Source organism: Anopheles coluzzii, chromosome 3, assembly GCF_943734685.1.
Source record: "Anopheles coluzzii chromosome 3, AcolN3, whole genome shotgun sequence".
Lineage (NCBI taxonomy): Eukaryota > Metazoa > Arthropoda > Insecta > Diptera > Culicidae > Anopheles > Anopheles coluzzii.
In genome coordinates this window covers 87105625-87124314 of record NC_064671.1, presented here as the reverse complement: position 1 = coordinate 87124314, position 18690 = coordinate 87105625, and the positions used below count along the sequence as shown (strand labels likewise).

Genomic DNA, 18690 nt, shown 5'->3' with positions numbered 1-18690 from the left:
GACAATTTCGGTACCAACTCCGGAAGGTACGTCCAGCTATCATTATCCGGAGTCGCTCAGAATCGTCAGGAGCCCTCCGGAATCGCCCGAAGTCGCGCGGAGTCCTTCTGAGACCCTGAATGACTCCGGACGACTCCGAACTACTCCAACTCTGCACGACTCTCGACAACTCCGGACGTCTCCCGACGACTGCAAATGACGCTGATTCCCGACAACTCCGACCGACTCAGACCCGGACGACTTCGGATGACTACGGACGACTCCCATGCTAGGTCGTCTTCCATTTTGCCGGAGTCGGAGTCAGGCTACCAATAATCGGAGTCAGATGGACGTCATGGATGTGCTTCATAGAGCCTTTTCCAATTGACATTTTCAACCTCGGAAATTGGGGTTTCGAGCTGTTTCCCTTAAACTGTCACCTTAAACTTCACTTAAACTGCACCAGTTTAAGGGACTTTTATCATCCGATGAAAGAAGATTATACACACGTACAAACGTAATTTTAGCGCTTTCAACACGGTTTATCACACACAAATCTACAATTTTTGGTATCTTGAGCACCATTCGAGCAGATCATGGTTAAACATTAAGAATAAATGTCACTTGGGCAATATCACTTGGGTTGTTTGGGTAAGGTTTCCGACTTATCTCGGCTTAGGAGCTGCATATTTACGAATCCAAACCCCGGAATTAACCTCACTCTTAAACCATTTTTCTTTGATCAAGCTTTCCATTCACCCTGTAAAATCTTTAGGATCTATTTTTTTTATTTTTGAAATTAATTATCAAAATATGGAACAAAATTACTTTTAAAACTAATAAGAAGTTATTTCTCATCCACTCACCAGTGTGCTAATAATATCTCACAATCACAAAATTCTATGCTTCACTACGATCGTTCAATCGCAGCACAGCACACTGAAGCATCATCCACTTCCAATTCCGTTGCACGAGCCTCTACAAAGTGACCTTTAACCTTTCCAAAAACCAACCGCACCACCCAAAACACTGCACGCTTAAGTGTGAAATACGGTGAGCGAACCACATGCGCCTCCGGCACTCGAATAAACTAGCCCACTGCCCACCACCGATGACGAAAGCGATAGATGGGCAATGGTTTCGCTGCTTCCGAGAACTCGGCGCGCGTTCATTAACGAAAATCACTCTACAGTTACGAGCTGCTGAGGCTCGCTTTCGCCGCAGCCAAAGTGTCCTCGTTAATATCTGCCGGCCGTCGAAATATGATTCCTGCTCACTGACACTGGCATTACAAAAAAAAAAAAGAACTCCCACACAATGTCACGCAGTCACACACAAACACACACACACACAAAGTCTGTCGCGTGTCCTGGCGACCGCCCTCCACCGAATAAAGTAAACCAAACGGACCATTTTCGGTCGCTCGGTAAATTTGCCTCTGCGTCACCTTTTGTCCACAACGGGGAAGGGAGGGACCTTTCAGCGTCGTGGGCAAACACACGGGGCTCTTAATGAAATTACACATTTTCCTGTAATATACCCTGCCCTGCACCCTGCCGCAACACAGGCACATGCACACACTCACGCAAATCCTTCCCTGGGAGAGGGGTCAGCCGTGCCTTTCGCCGGGTCGCACAAGGAAGAGTACAGAGTACAGAAAGAATAGATGGTTTGCGGTGCGTGTTAATAACGTTAAAACGCTCTCGTTGGTAATTATACACCGTGTCGAGATTTTAATGAACGTTCGCTTGCTAAATCAGCACCAGCCAGGGGATGTTCGCGGCGGTGGGCCGGTGATGAAAGGGCACACCAGTGTGCAGATAAGTGTTGGTGTGTCTGACTGTTTTATTTTTGGACCTCTGTCGCTCGGTCGCGGCAAAGCATGGTGCTGGGTGTATGCATTTGCTGCAGCGGATGAATATTAATTTTGACTGTATTTAACTCTACAAATTGCATCAAATCTATGGACAAAGCAACACTACAACTATTTCCACTCTTGCGCAATCTGTTGATGGAAAACCCCCTGCGATGGAAGCATTTTGGTTTCCACTTTTAGCTGTCAACGTCAACTTTGACATTTACCCAAGATATTTGGTTGGGAAATACCTAAGAATATGTTTCCTTTTTTGTTCGCTCTTCATAATGAAATACTTTTTTTCGGCAATTAAAGAAGGTAGGTGTGAAGGTGACGAAAGCGATTGGAAAATCCAATTACCAGGTACATTTGGTATCTTGGCCGTAATAAAAGCATACACATTAATGTGCCGGTTTTCCGCTCTTCCGTGACACGCAAAGCGAGAAGGGAAAAACTCATTTCCAGTAACTTCAGTTCCAGGTGTGGCACAGTAAATGCCGGAAAAACCGGCCCGTTGAGGTCAACCGTTCCATCAGCTGCGTGTAGGTTGGCTCGATATTAAACCGCTATAAAACCAGGTGAATTATGCTTTATGCTCTCGTTCTCGCTAACCCGAGCTACCCATTTTTGTACGGACAAGCGCACGTGGAATGCAAAGTCCCGTAAAGGCCGGGCTACATTGATCGTACTCGCAAGCGTAATTTCCATTTTCACTAGCGCATCTGGCGGCGGCTGACCGAAGCATTTTGATAAACAATGTGGAGCCGCTCCAGACAATATGTTATTTTTCCATGTTTTTACTTTAACTGGACTGGAAACGCTTTGTAATTGACAGATAAATATGTTGTGCAAGTATTTCAGCAGTTTTCACATCAAAAAACGGTGATAAAACTAATTAATTTTGAGATCCAACACGACCATTCCCCCGACGACCAAAAAAAGCTTCCACCAGCCGCCGCCAGATGCGCTAGTGAAAATCGAAATTACGCTTGCGAGTACGATCAATGTAGCCCGGGCTTAAGACTTTGCATTTTATTCAGCGTGAGTGTTGGTTTTTTTTCCACGCAGGACCAAATAACGATTCCTCAAGCTTTACTAGCCATCACGGCCGTAGCTCCCTCACATGGATCGTGCACCTGTACACAGTGCACGGGGCGAAAGGGTTAGTGTGTCTTGTCTGGGGTTTTATCTTGGATGGAAAACTTCCACGCGCGCTGGTCTTGGGCGGCTTGGGAAGCGTAAGATATATTGCGTGGCCACAATATAAACGGCAACCGTTACGGCTCCGACATGTGACCTTTGCCGGTACCTGCATACACACATGCTGCGAAGGCTGTTAATGTTGTGGGATGCCGGCTTTGCATCCTGAGGTGCATTAGTATGGGCACCGGCTGTGATGCTGCCACCGTGGCTGCTGTGTTCCATTAGCGCTCGAATGTTTGACTTTGGTGGGAGCAAGATGCATCCGCTGTACCGAATTTTATGCATCCACCAACGCACGGTACCTTGTTTTTTTTACTGGTGCAGCACGAGTTGGCGTTCGACCGTCCATACAGATCGTGCGTAGGATAAAGGTAGAAGGTTGTAGAGAAAGCACTGGACGGCGGATCGGTTTCGTGCAGGACTCGTAGGGCTTATGCAGCAGCAACAAGAATAAACTTTCAATGTCAAGATCAATTTACAGTCACTTCATGCTGTTGAGCGTGGGCCGCTTTCCCAAGAATGTAAATGGTTTCCGTAGACAAAGAGCTTCACGTATTTCAAAAACCATGCTAGCTCAAACAGCTACCGTTTCGAGAATATGTGTGTGTGTTTTTTTTTTTTTGTAAGTCTATGACTAAAGTTTATCCGTTTAGCTCCTTATAACGTCATTTCTTGGTCAACAAACAAACAATAGTACAGTCATACCTTCAAATTGCTGTATGGCAAGAATAAAAGAAATTCAATGAACATCGTTTGGTCTTCACAAACATGTTTTAAAAAATTGGCATTATTTATTTACACTGCAATGCAAGTGTAGGAGTTTTTAGCAAATCAGATACACTTTGGCACACTGTTTTGAATTCCTTTGACTTCGTTGCATCGTCTAAATCCCTTGCAAAACAATCATTTTTGTAAGTCATCTCTAAGTCTCTCTTAGAAATGTTATTTAAATATTTTATATATGTTGAACTCTTTAACAACGGCTATGCCTAAGTTTTAAGAAAGGTAGCAAAAGCAGAAAATCAACATTAATTATAAGAGCGTAATGGATAAATTATTACGGCCGAGGGTCATTGTCCGTCCTCGCTAGTGTAAATTTGATTGTCACTAGCGCATCTAACGGCGGCTGACTGAAGCATTTTGCCAAACATTTTGGAGTCGGTTCAGAAAATACGTTATTTTTTCATGTTTTTGGCTTTAACTGGACTTTAAAAGCTTTGTAAATGATAGATAAATATGTTGTGCAAGTATTTCAGCCGTTTTCGCATAAAAAAAACAGTGAAAAAACTACTTAAATTGGAGATCCGGCACGATCATTCTCTCGATGACCAAAAAAGCTTCCACTAGCCGCCGCAAGATGCGCTGATGAAAATCGAAATGACACTAAAGGCCGGGCTACATTGATCGTACTCTCTGGTGTAATTTTGATTGTCACTAGCGCATCTAACGGCGGCTGACTGAACCATTTTGCCAAACATTTTGGAGCCGGTTCAGAAAATTCGTTATTTTTTCATGTTTTTTGCTTTAACTGTACTTTAAAAGCTTTGTAAATGATAGATAAATATGTTGTGCAGGTATTTCAGCCGTTTTCGCATCAAAAAACAGTGAAAAAACTACTTAAATTGGAGATCCGGCACGATCATTCTCTCGATGACCAAAAAAGCTTCCACTAGCCGCCGCCAGATGCGCTGATGAAAATCGAAATGACACTAACGAGTACGGACAATGTCCCTCGGCCTTAATACAATTTAAAGCGGAGACAAAAGCTTCTCAGGGTAATGTTCATCATGTTTCTCCATTTATACAAATAGAACTGCAGATTGAAAAACAAACTCTTCTTAAGATTTAAACCCTTAATTCATATCTGTTTCCATTGCAATATCTGTATTCTTTACGCATTTGATCAATCTGGCATACAGAAACAAAGATTTTTTTTATATTATTTTAATGCAGTTCCACCATCCTTCTTTTATTTCGTCATATCAAATTTAAATATGCTTAATTACAGCTTGAAAAAGAAAAACCCCACCCCAATACACACAGATTTTTGTTACGGCAAAACAAAGATAGGCAGTGTGCCGTTAATCGCTTCCCAGCGGTCCCGTTTTTAATTCCAGTTTCGTTAAAAAATAATCGTTTAATTTAATGTTAAATTACCGCTTTTAATTTCAACCCTCCGTCACCCACATGGTTCGCATGATCCGTTCCCGTCCATCAGCTGTGCAGCTAACACGTGAAGATAACGGGTGTAATAGGTGCCAACAACGAACAAAAAAAATGCTCAGCTCCAGTCGAGAAATTGGACGCATGCAACCGATCGTCCGTCCGTCCGTCCGTGCATCCCAGTCACGGCAATCATGTTGTCACGTAGGTTCGGCTCGGTAGCTTATGCAACCTTGAAGCGTGTGTGTGCGCTTTGCAGCTGCATGTCACACCGAGCAGCTCTGATGGTCACCATCACCACCATCACCATCGTCATCAGCATCATCAGCACCATCATCATCGTCAGCGTGCAGGAATCGGGAAAGCGAACACAAAGTATAGGCGTCAGCGTGGGCTCCAACCCTGGAGGCCGTTGGTTCTGGGAAAAGAGAAGCGAGCACACACACAGACACATACACACACAAAAAAGCAGCAGCAGTCTTGTTTCCATCTATTTTATGCAACCTTGCAACTTGGTCGCAAACACTTCGACCGCCGCACGAAAGCCGAGAAGCAGCATTAGCCTAGTGGGCAGTGGGTGAAAGATTGTGAACATAAATCTCACCTCCTCATCCGCACCTTACCTTACCGCTCAGCTCGAACAGGTTGGTGTGTGGTTCCAGTTTGGTTTTTATTTTGGGTGATTCGCGTTTCTTTTTGCTGCCACGGTTATGGCCCATATCCATGTCCAGGTAAACATTCCTCCATGCCTAGCCCTGTCGTATGCTGCAGTAATGCCCGGACCGAAAGGATACTGGCCGGGCGTTAATGTGCACCACCCACCTAGTGCACGACAATAGGCGCCTAGATGCATGCTCTTGCGCTGGGCCTCGGTGCACAGGGCAGGTAACGTGCAGAGCGAAGTGAACGTGGGTTTTGGTATTGTGTATTGGTACCAGGACGCCATTAGCTACATGGCGTAGAATTTTATTTACCTATGACACATAACCATTCAGACATGCTTAATTATATTTGTTTATAAAATTTACCATTGTCAATCATATTCCATACATGTTATGTTTCTTCAAGATGAATATCTCCCTAAGGCGAATATTCTCTAAGTGGCATATGCAATTAGGCAGCCTAAATTCTCTAAGATGTATTTCGAAAGACAGTTGGACAAACATATTCTTCGAAGGATGCAAGGTTTTTCGTCGTGGTTTCTTGAATACTTCATAGCAACACCTCAAATAGGTGAATGAGGCCAATTGGCTCAAAGTCTATATAAAAAAAGCTACACTTCATAAGTTTTCCTCAACATGAATATCTCTCTAAGCTGACCTTGGGGAGATTTCACTGTAATTTTAAACACATCGGATTTTGACCAAAAGTAATGTATTATTCACTCTTTGGACAATAATAGGATGTTAGATAGTGTAAGACACATGAGCCTAAGATAAAAGCTTTTAAATTGGGCAATCCTTTATAAGCCATTAACAAAGTTTCGATAGTGAATTGTTGCAAACGATTAGGGGTATTTTACAAGCATACTGTGAATCATCAGACTATATAATTCATATGCCATTATGTGATTCAATATATTCTATTACATGATTCATAGCCCTGTGTTTATTTTAACTTATTAATTGCGAAAATCCATGCTACAGAGGTTACAGAGGAGGTTTTATTTGGAGTAAGAGCTAGATAAGAGTTAATTCGACAACCAAACAAACATTCCACCTGCAACCCAGTTCACAGAATGTTTCTTGATCCTCCCCAAAATGTTCTTTGTGCGAAACCCGTTCTATTTTTCATTCGAAAACGAATGAAGCCGAAAGCCGCGCAGTATCATCAAAAGCCCATCATCATCTACCGCTGTTCTACGAAACTCACCCTACGCCCGTGGCTGCTTGATCTGTTTCGAATGAGGTGCAATATGAGCTCGTACGCTCACGCCACCGTGTGGCCAGCAGTAGCTCCGGGGTAAGACGGGGTGATAGGAGCCTATCCCGCGAGAAAAACTAGTCCACATTTTCTCCACCCCTTTGCACCAGTGCGGCGAAGGTGGCTAGGCACAGAGTTTGCTAGGCACAGTAAATGCGCCAAAGCTTAAAACCCACCTTTGCAGCTGGCGTAATCAGTTCTGCTAATGAAGAGTAATGTGATCGCCGGATGAAGTTTTGAGTAAAACGTTACTGTTTTATGGCTTGTTGCTTTTATGGTGCAGAAAAGTAGAGAAAAGCGAATGTACCACAGCCTCGCACCACACTGCTGCGCTGTGGTAAAGTGATTCCAGCTCATAGAGAACTTATTCGAACGAGATATGCCTTTTTTCGTTGGTTCACTCGTTGCAACTAGCGGCTTGCAATGGGCCAACGAGTTTGAATCATTGTTTGTTTTGCCTTGCACAAGCGGTGGACATAGCTATACACAGTTATACACAGTCCGTAAACCGACAAAAAAAATGGGAAAACGGAAACCTAAAACCCATTACTTGGTATGGCTTTAAACGACCCGCTTTTGTTCGCTCGGTGGCTTCATTCCCTCCCCTAGAGCGGTCAGCTGTGGTTCTAATATTTTGTGCCTGCCCCGCCATGCAGTGCTTGTGCGGTAGTGTGTGTACTTTTTGTCCCATTTTTGCAAACGATTGCTATCTTCTCCGACCCCCGGGTTTCGCTTTAAGGGCTAGTTCGGCGGAAACGGAAGTCGTTTGCATAAAAATGCATTAGAAATGACCATTCACAGTGTGCAAGGTTCGGGGCGAGCGCCATTAGCTTGGAGGACAAATTAACGCAGCATAAGGGCAGAGAAAGAAGGAAGAGATCGTGCTGGCTTCTGGTGCGGAAAAACGTACCTTATGCCGCGGAGCCTTGTTTGCAACAATTAAGTACGCCTCGCTTCCGTGACTCTTGGCCTCCGTTCCCTTTGCCGCATTGAGTAAGCATTATTGCTTTCGAGTCCGCGGGCTTTTATGTGTGTGTGTGTGTGTGCGCTTTGTGTGCCTGTGTGTCTGTCCGTTCATTCTCATTTTCCATTATTGCTTTGCTTTCCCGGTTTTATACGCCGCATCGGTGGTGCTGCACTTGAAAAATCAGCTGGTTTGCACAGCCCGGCACAGCACCGTGTTGCCGGGGCCATCGCATGCACCGAGCATCGAGCTCATAAATATGCTCAATTTCAAGGTTGCAGCCCCGGTTTTTTCGCCCCAAACGCACACCGACCTACCAACCGAGCTCGACTCGGCTTCTGCATTCTGGTCTGGTGGCGATCGGGGATGGCAACCCGGGAGCCGTAGCGACGACGCGGGGCTCTGAGTGACTGTGGCCGCTGGGGAATGGTATCCATTTGCTGGTTCATCCGTCCTGCTGTTGCATCCAAGGACCATGCTTGCCCGTCGATGACGTCATTATGCTGCTGCTGCTGGGTGGTGCGTTCGTCGCTTCGGTGACGCGTCTCCCTGTGTTGCGGGATGTATTGGTTTCGCACTGCTACAGATGCAGATTTGCTGCCCTGCGCGGATGCTGGGGACAGCTTGAAAAAGAAAAAAAGGCACAAGAAAAAGCAAGCACAAAACTCGATGACACTATCGTGCGAGATTTCGGTTCGGTTGCTGCTGGGCGGAGAGTGCGGTTGTTTTGCACCGTTCCGGTACACTTTGCACTTTTGTGTCACATTGTAAAAAGGGCACACGAACGCGGGGAAGATGCTCGCTGAAGAGCGCCCTATCAACGGTTGCTGACCATTTTCGCCCAAGCACTTAAGCCAGAGGATGCAACAGCACTAATGGAAACAATGCTGTGGAGTTCAATAATTGCTTAAGGGTTAGAGCGGCAGGAATTGACACTTTACGAAAACGTACATGCATGATGCAGGGAGAGCTTTCAGAGTTTGTTTATTAAATATGTGATTCTGTAGGAATGGAATGCATTACTTAAACACATCCTTTGGTTAGTTGGGTAGAATGTATAAGAATACGTGTTTTTATGAATTAAACTTTTATTTAAATCTGCTAATCGTCCGTCTTGTGTTGTGTAAGACCGTAAGCGTTGTTCAATTCAATATTGTATATATAATAATAATAATAATAATAATAATAATAATAATAATTATAATAATAATAATAATAATAATAATAATAATAATAATAATAATAATAATAATAATAATAATAATAATAATAATAATAATAATAATAATAATAATAATAATAATAATAATAATAATAATAATAATAATAATAATAATAATAATAATAATAATAATAATAATAATGATAATAATAATAATAATAATAATAATAATAATAATAATAATAATAATAATAATAATAATAATAAAAATACTCTTTGCCGAATCAGTAACCGATACCTCTCTCTATTAGAGGCTTATTAAGTAAGTAAGTAACTTCCCTGGCGCTACAACCACTTTGCGGTCTTGGCATGCCTCAGGATTTTATGAAATCGCTTACGCCTCCACGCCATCTTACCACCTCAATTTGGGCCTACCACGCCTCCTCTGTGCTTGTAGCACACGGACTACGATTGTTGCGCCAATTTTATAGATGATATTGTAGGGACATAGTTGTTTTGTTTTGAATTATTTTAATTATACAATGAAGGAGGAGAGATACAGATGAGATAGCACCTTAAATAACGCTGCAAATGTTTTAGATGGCACAGATGAATGTTTTATTACAATGAATCTCTAGAATGATTGCGGAATACACATAACTAATGTGAAGAATGTACCGTGCTGTCATTTAGCTACATATTTAGGGTCGATTAGCAATGAAATTACTACGAACAAATAACAAAATAGAATAGAATTACTTTAAGAGCAATACAAACAATTTAGACAAATGCGAACCTCTCCTCGCTTATTGATATAGCTTGCAAAACTGTAACGCCCAACAACTTACTTAAATCCTGCATTACTTGCAGTAACAGCCACGGGCCAGTTGTTTCAAACAACAATCACAACACCACTAGCTACCCTTTGTTGCCTGCTGCTGTCCTATCCCACTATACATCGATCCCATTTTGCTCTTCTAGCAGCACACCATACCAAGAAAGCTCTCCAAAAAGGAAAGCAACGGTGGAAAGCGCATCACAGCCTTGTAACCGTTACACGAGCAGGCGCCCAAAAACCGAAATCAACCAAACAAACCCTAGAAGACTGCACATCTACAAGGCGACCTTCAACCTTTCGGTGCTGCCAAACCGACCAAACAGCGATGCCAAACTGCTTGCTTGTTGCAGCCAGCCCGCGGTGCGTACGGAGCAATGGAGCCAGGCTGCCCCGGTACGGCGCAAAAATCGGGGTCGCAATGGGAAGCTGTTTGAGGCGCAGTTACTGCCCGCCGGAGGTAGAGCGACTATGACGTTTGGGTTTGTAATTTACAACCTTCGAAAAAGCGCAAAGGAGAGGACTGGTTACTGCTAGCAGCGCAAGAAGTGTAGTCAAGGTTTGGTTTGTTTTCTCGCTCGTGCAAAACCGCCAACGGATGATCGGACGGATGATTTATTGAGATGCAAAGGAATGGCGATTTTTTTGTCGTTTTTCGTTTTTGCTCTTTTAGTACGCACACAGTGGATAACGCCAGCCAAAAGGGGTTCTAATGGCAGTCACAGTTGAAAAAAAAAGGCAGAGACAAACATTGCCTTTCTCTTTCGCTACCCAACAAATACAAATCATTCGCAAATGTCAGTCGTAGGCGAAACGACTCCCCATTCGCTCGAGAAAAAAGGTTCTCGAACATTTTCGCTCGCTAAGTAATTGTCGGAATCTAGCGTCGTCTGACGCGTTCTCGGCGCTTGCAACACTGATTTTAAAGGCATCCGCGTGATCGCTGAAGAATCGCTTCCAGCAAAGGAGAGGCGCAAGAAGGGAACTAATTTCATTATATACATTTCGCGGGCACCGATTCGGGAAGGGGGGAGGAGCAAGGGGTTTTCCCTCCGGGGTGCAGATCAATTCCACTCTACAGTAATGGCACGTCCGCTCCTGGCGGATCATCCTTAAGCTCCGTCAACAACTTTCGTCATTATTCGGCTCGCGGAAACCTCGACGTATCATGTATCCTAATCACGAGCGCGCGCGCTCACAAAACCCACCGCTCTGCGGTTGTGCGATAGGCGAATTTGACAGAAAACTTCGCTACTGCCTTCCTCCGTAGAAGAAATCCCCCCCGGGGGCGCTCCACGGACGGAAAGTTTTTGTGCGCTCGCGGCAGCGCGTGGCCGATTATAAAAAAGGCGCTTCAAGCAACGCCAGACTCCTGCATGGAAAACCGAATACAACACAAAAGAGTTTGTGTGTGTGTGTGTGTGAGAGAGAGAGAGAGAGAGAGAAAGAGAGAGAGGAGAGAAAGAGTTTATGCTTTTTCGTGGGATTAGCCTGCCACCGATATGCGTTGTCCTCAATTAGGTGAAATCTGTTTACGCCTTTGCCTACCGCACCTGATTCCGAGAAGTGGCAGCCATTCATTTTCCAGCTGACGTCGCCCTTGCTGCCTCTTGGGGGAAAGCTAACCGTGTGTGTATGTGTGTGTGTGGTTGGAAGAGTCGTTTGAAGCAGTCCGTGGGAGTGGAATTGACAGTGAAATGGCAATCTCAGCCTCAGTCTAGTGCGTCATCGTGATGCGTGATTGCCTTTTCGAGACAATGGTTAATGGTCACTCGAGAGGCGGTACAGTGATTCCATACTACCAACGGGACCAACCCCGGGGAGGCCAGCTGATAATCAACAAAGAAAACAAAAACAACGGTACTTCTAATTGCAGACCAGCAGCCAAGGTCCTTCTACCTCGCTCCATTACGTCGGCTAAAGAGAAATGGCTGCAGTCGGGTGCTTTTTTCGGTGGCATTGCGACGGTGGCACCACTTGTGGCAGCTAAACAATCGCTGCGCTTAACGACACAAATAGCTGCCGGCGGAATGACGTCAGGTGCTCGAAAGTTTGACTGTTTGTTGGTGGTTCGGTGGGCTGGTTGGGGACGCAAATCTCGCTCATCATCGATAATGAAGGGTGAAAATAAAGACCGTCCCGAACGGTCTTGGCAAGTCTAATGAGTTTTAATTGGTAAGTTATTGGAGTGCTCTCGACGCTGATAATCATCCATCAATTAGGCGAGTTTGGGGCTGGGTGTACTGTTACCTGGGAGCCGGCTAGCTAAACACTTCTATTTTAACCAATTTGATTAGGTGTGGCCAAGAAAAAGAGAGAGTGTGAGTTTCGGACGCAATGGTGGCCAAAATGCGGTTTGCAAAGTAATGGATCGTGGTTAGTGATTGGACAGCAAAGCGATGGTTTGCTTATTCCTTAATGGAACGTCTTCGTAAATTTTTTTTTAAATACGCTTTCATCAAATTTAAAAATAACAAGCATCTTTTCCTTGTATCAATTATTACTGATAGTCCGCGAGATACGCACTACTTCTTACACGCGGATTTGACAGTTGCTTCTTTCAAGAATGGTTAAACTTGTAATCTTCAATCAGAATTATATCGCAAAACTTATTGACAGACTTAAACCCAGCACTTCAAGCGATAGTGTTGGGTACAATCAGGAGTATTTTAACTGGAAAGTGTGCAAATCAACTTACGCGGACAACTGAGATACACGGTTTCTTCTCGGTCCGCATTTAACGCATATCTCGGGATCAACCTGTATTAATATTGCAGACGATTGTTACCTTTAGTTTCGCGTAACAATTTTTTGTGAGAATTGAAGGATAACAAGGAGCATTGAAGGATACGTATGATTGAAGGATAACAAAAGAGAAAATTTACCATGAAACATATTTCGCAACCAAAGCGCTTTAGCGATCATTCGTGTGCATTTATGTCTGCTTATCGTATATTTTAAAATTATTTGTAGGACTCGTAACTAAAGTACTTTCTAAGCAGATAAACTGTAGAAAGGTTTTTACAGATTTTCTTCGGAATCGTGTAACAATAAGAACATCCTATCCGTTTGTGTTTCTTCATAGAGGTAGTCCTCGAGATGCACGGTACCTTTTGCACACGGATTCGAAGATTCGCAGTTTTCTAAGTTTTGAAAATTTGGAAAAATTGTACTAATTTGATGCATCAATTGTTAAATGAAAAATAACTTTCCTTTTATCCAACGTTGAAAACCATTTCAAAAGGTTTAAACTGTTATAATTAGTCAGAATCACGTCAAATAAATAATTAAGTGGCTAAAACCACCCTTCACTTGCAAAATTCTACGAAAATTAGTGATTTTTTGGCTGGAAGACACGAGATTTGACTTAGGCAGTAATTCCAGATACGCAGTATTTTGCGACTGTTACATCTCGGAGACCGTCTGTATTTAATTATTATTCGTTGTGTAACCTTTTGAGTTAAAGTCTCACGACAAGCATGGCCCTTATTGGAATCTACTACGTAATGATGACTATTTTTTAATTTAATTAATTATTACTTCAGTGCTGCAAAATAATGTAAGAGCTGGTAAGACCATGACAAAAACGATTCTAGAAGCATTAATCAGGCACTGTTGCATAGAATCCCATGCCATTTAATTTAGATAAATAGCTACGCACTCCATATAACGGACGATGCACTGATGTGGCAACTGAAAGCTGAGCCGCATTACCAAAAAGTGGAGTGTATTGTATGCTAAGCTTGTGCAGCAGTTAATCTAGTCCGTCAGTCCGCAGTCCGTGAGTTAATCATCTAGCTGTTAATCTAGTGCTCTGTGGATCGTAATATATGAAGTACAAGAGATGCTGTCTAAACCACCCTTGTTTGCTTCAATGGTACAATAATCAAACAATAACAAATACGAAATACTCTATGTAGTAGTAATTATCTAAAATCTTCTGAAGCATTTGAAGCATCAACAAAATAGCAGTAAAGAAAAAACCAATAACAGTAAACTGAAAATCTAATAGTAGCAACAAACACAGAACAAGTACTATGGTAAATATGTCTTTATTTGGTTGCTTTTTCCACTGCTTTATTTTGCATCTATTATCCTCAAAATGGAGACAAATTTCATACGCGTTAAACCATTTCAAACACCAACCCAGAGCCACTTCTTGGCAGAGAAAACGGGAACGCACCTTCCCTGTCCGTACACCGACTTATGACCGCCGCTGTCAGAAGTCCGATACAACAATTTACGCACACTTGACTCTATATTTGGATAACTCACACGACCGAGCGTCAGCTGTTTCGAGATGGATGTTTATGGAAAAGCAAAACAAAACAGTAAAACATCACTGCAGCCGCCGCCGCCGCTGCTACGGCCGGCCACTGCCACTGTCAGTCAGTCAAGTCGGACTCGGATGCGCAACTGCGTATCCGCGCAACCGTGTCCGCGCAGAAGGGCACTTCTACGGCGAGGGCAAAATGCAACGGACGTCATCGCGATCGGAACGGATCGCCTCTGTACTGACCCGCCGCTTGATCTCCGTTGGAGGGGTAGAGGGAGCGAGGTGTACGCATCATATACTGGTGGCCGGTAGTATTTTTGGGTACACACGACGGGTATGAAATGCGAAATGCGAGAAATTCTTCTCGCGCTCGTGCAACACAGTCCGGCGGCGCAATCGTCCGGTTAAGCAGTGCGTGTCTAGCGCGCAGGCAAACGTTTGCTGTGGAGTTTTGCTTCGCAAGAGTGAGCGGAAAGATTCAGCTGTGGTGTAGTGGAGCCAATTTTCCAGCCATTTAAACAGTGCGATAGAAGTAAATAAACGTAATTTTGATCAGTTTAAACAAACTGTAGTGTGACGCAAATAAGCAGGGAGCGAGAGAGATTGTGCGTACTATTATGCAATTGTTATCTAACGACAAACACGGAAACACAGTGCGTATGAAAGTGAATGCATCGTTTTGCATTGTGCCGGACGTTTCAGTGTATTTTCATATCAAAGATTGGTTTGATTTTTTAAATGGAAAACATCCTCTCGAAGTGCAAAAATCGACCAATTTGAACGCTTCAAAAATGAAAACTCGTTCCTCTTGGTGATCGTTAAAATATATTCATCGCTTCCAAAATGCATATTGCTGGTTCAAATTTAATAGCACAGCACTCGCCCGTCTTGGATCTATTTTTGTTCGCCTTACTTTCACGCTGGCTAAAAGCTTTAAGTGATATCTCATCCCGTTCCCAGTCGCATTGGAAACGGCAGTAATTTTCAATCTGCGCACTTGCGTTTCTGTAACCAGCATCCACAAACCCTCCCTGATTCCTTTTTCCTCCTATCTATTCCCCCTTTTACGGTCTGCTCGCAAAACGCTTTGATTCTATTTCCATCATCATCATCATCATCATCCGCATCAACCGCAACATTCCACTCCACTCTGACAGACGGGTGAAACGGAAAGCCGCGCGAAAGGCATCTTTCCACATCCGTTTTGTGGTTGACACTTCCGCTGTTTGTGTGTGTATTGGTGTAGACAAGACAGTAGCAAGAACAAGTGTTGGAACAGCAGTAGCACATCCTTTGAAAAGGAAAAGAAAGAAACATTTTTCATGGCCACCAACAAGTTTTAATTGAGTGCAAGTTTGGGGCTGCTTTTTTTGTCTAAATTGCTCGATTGTTCACGTGCTTTCGGTAGTTGCTCAGAAGGTCAAATTGCTAACCTGTTAAATCGGCTGGCGACACAGTGGAAGCAAAAGATTGACTGCGGAAAGCACAACACTAGCGAGGGGAACACATTTTTGGAACATAAAAGTGTATACATTACAGCTAGCATTATTTCAGCAGTTTAGTTGGTTTCGGTGCATTTAAACTATCGATACAGTTCCCGACCTGACATTGCCATGCAGCCCAACCTAGGGAACAGGGTAAGTACCGGGAGGGGAAACATTAACACATATGAACGGGGAGTTGGTTGATGGGCTTATTAATAATTTAGCCACTTATGGCTATCTTTCAAACGAATGTTACTAACAATCTTGGTTCTGATTGTGAAATTAAAGTTTTCTGTTTTTTTTTATATTAGCAATGTCCAAATCCAAATAATGTTTGAGGCTATAACGAAATATAACCAAACAGATTTCTGTAAAAATTAAACGCAAAATATATGGGTAAAAGTCTTAAATTGTAGAACATTCTTCAATAAAACTGAAATGGTGTTTCTCAATTGAAGAATGTCATTCTTTTAAAAGTTTTAAATTACATGTTACATGCTTTAAATTAAATTAAAAAAAGTGGTTTGGAATACTGACATCGAAATCATTTAAAAAATCAATCAATTAGGGTAAAAGTACCTATACTGTTGGTAGTATCAATATTGGTGGGTTTGTACTAAAGTGCGCTCCATACTATAGTTTAAGTAATTAAATTATTTATTTCAGTATGAAATGTTCTCTGGTCTTTTACAAAGGTATTAAATGTCAAATGAGGTCATTTCGAAAAATCCATGATTATGTGAAAAATGTCAAAATTTTCTAAAATCTTTAGGATTTCATGACAAAAATCATATTTTTGATAACGCTGTAAATTACCGCCTAACGACGCAATTGTTATTTTTAAACATAACTTTTATGTTAATAATGCTGTTATGTTGTTATTCATTCGACTATAGTTTTGTATTTTAAAATGTTTTTTTTTAAGCAAAGAGCCATTATAGGTACATAAAACATGCACGGTCCGATAGGGGTTATAGTTATAGGTAATTTCCAGTAAAAATTGACTTTAAATCTAGCACACCCTTCAAGGTGTAGGTTTACTATAGTCGTAATACAGTAGATTAGTCAATATTTTCACCATTAAAATTTTTACATTTTTTCATTCAAATTATGTAAAAATTCAATATTATGGCAGTAATCCTCGCAAATCGTATGAAAACAGCTTCAAAACTAAGTTTCATTTATATTGCACAAAGTATCTTTGACTACCACCTCTAAAGGAACACAATGCGACGACTATAGGAACCTTTCAACCATTATAGATAAAACAAATCAGTCACCAAAATATTCATTTGTTCTTTTTTTATGGTTAAAAGGGTTGTGATTCCAAAGATAAAATATATTCCAATTGCCATGTATTAATATATTTTTATGTTTACTTTCCTGACACTTCAAACTCATCAAAACACATTTGTACCACTTTAATCACTATTGGTGCATTTACCCAATGTTTAGAAAATTAAATGGTTTTAAATTTATAACATTTTGAGTACTTCTACTGACTCAGTTTTGTCAATGCATTGAAATGATCATATTCAAATTTCAATTATTTCACCCAAAAAATCAAAACAGTGTTACAAATACAAGCATTCCAACCAAGCGATGGTAGTTCTGGAAAATTTATTTTCCTATTTATTTAACATTAATGACAACGCACTTCCATGTTCTGTTTGATTTTAATTTCACTGTGTTTTCCCTTCCCCATACCAACACTATATTACACTCTTTTCGTGTACTGTTTTTTTCCCCAGCGTCTGTCCATCTGTGGATGGAAAAAGAGTGGCAGCGACAAATCAAAGCTGATGCCATGGGATCTGATCGATCGGATGGTCGGACCGATTATTTGCTGCCACGCTGCGGCAATCCTCCTTTCCGGTGCGCTGAACCTGCTGCGAATTTCCCAAGTGTCCGCGCTCGTCCTGTTCATTCTGTTCACCATCCTGACGGTCAGCGGTGTGCTGTTCTACCACAGCCTCACGGTAAGTGTGCGCACGACCTGCAGCAACAAATACAATTTCTCGCCACCGGCCCGTGGGGGGTGCACACGAGTTTCTGCTTGCCCGAGCATGCGTTTGGGAGTTTAACCGCGCGGTGCAACCGGACTCAGAGTGGCCTTGCTGCATAGCGCAATCAGTAGCAACCTCGTACAGGGCAGGGTACCCAAATGGGACGGGGAAGAAACCGAGAGAATTGTAGCAGAAAACAAAGTCATGCATAAATCGCAAACTTACAAACTTGCTGCTCGGTGCAGCAGCGGCACCTCCGCGAAGTTGCGCAGGGCTCCATCTTCTCGATGTCTGTCAGTGTGAGCCGACAAACACCAGAAGAAAGCAAGAACACGCAACCGGTGCAGCAACAGTGCTTCGTTACATCAAAGCGGGCAATCGTGTTTGCTTTCCTTTCCAGAGAAATTTAACCCAGTTCGGTGAAACCTTCCCAACACTCCCAACAGGGGTACGGACGCCCCACGGGGCCGCACCGTACGCTTTCCCGCTGCTTTGTGGTATTAAAACAAAACTGTTTGTGCTGGGTTGAATGGGCACGCCGGTGCCCATTAAAAGAATGTATGCTTTCTTAAACTTTATTCACCCGAGTTTCTTCGGCAAAAACAAAAGGATGCATCAAGTTGTGGGCGCTGAATCGTGGCTGAGAGGGCGTTGCAGTTGTTCGCTGTTTTCTTTAGCTACTGCCACACTTGTTCCTTTGTCTTGTTTGACACTTGTTTGCAAAGATTCTTAAAAAGAGCCTTGAGGAGTGGGGCTTTTTTTTTGTTCTATTGACGTCAGATTTTCTTTGTTTTTGTTACATGCACATGGTAGAAGTTTAGAAAAAGGCTACGGGCGTGT

General features: G+C 42.7%; 1 protein-coding gene across 8 annotated transcripts in view; it reads left to right on the top strand.

Moving 5' to 3' along the window:
* Positions 1 to 14705: 14705 nt before the first annotated feature.
* Positions 14706 to 18690, top strand: part of LOC120957082 (D-beta-hydroxybutyrate dehydrogenase, mitochondrial) — a 43468-nt gene continuing 39483 nt past the window's right edge. The window contains exons 1-3 of one of the 8 annotated variants that reach the window (XM_040379065.2): positions 14706 to 14824; positions 15918 to 15997; positions 17596 to 17823. In XM_040379065.2, coding sequence (XP_040234999.1) covers positions 15974 to 15997; positions 17596 to 17823 — 252 coding nt within the window. In that variant the 5' untranslated portion in view covers positions 14706 to 14824; positions 15918 to 15973. Of the gene's footprint in view, positions 14893 to 15899; positions 15998 to 17595; positions 17824 to 18690 lie in introns of all 8 variants that reach the window. The other 7 variants (XM_040379061.2, XM_040379058.2, XM_040379054.2 and 4 more) reach the window with 7 other exon arrangements.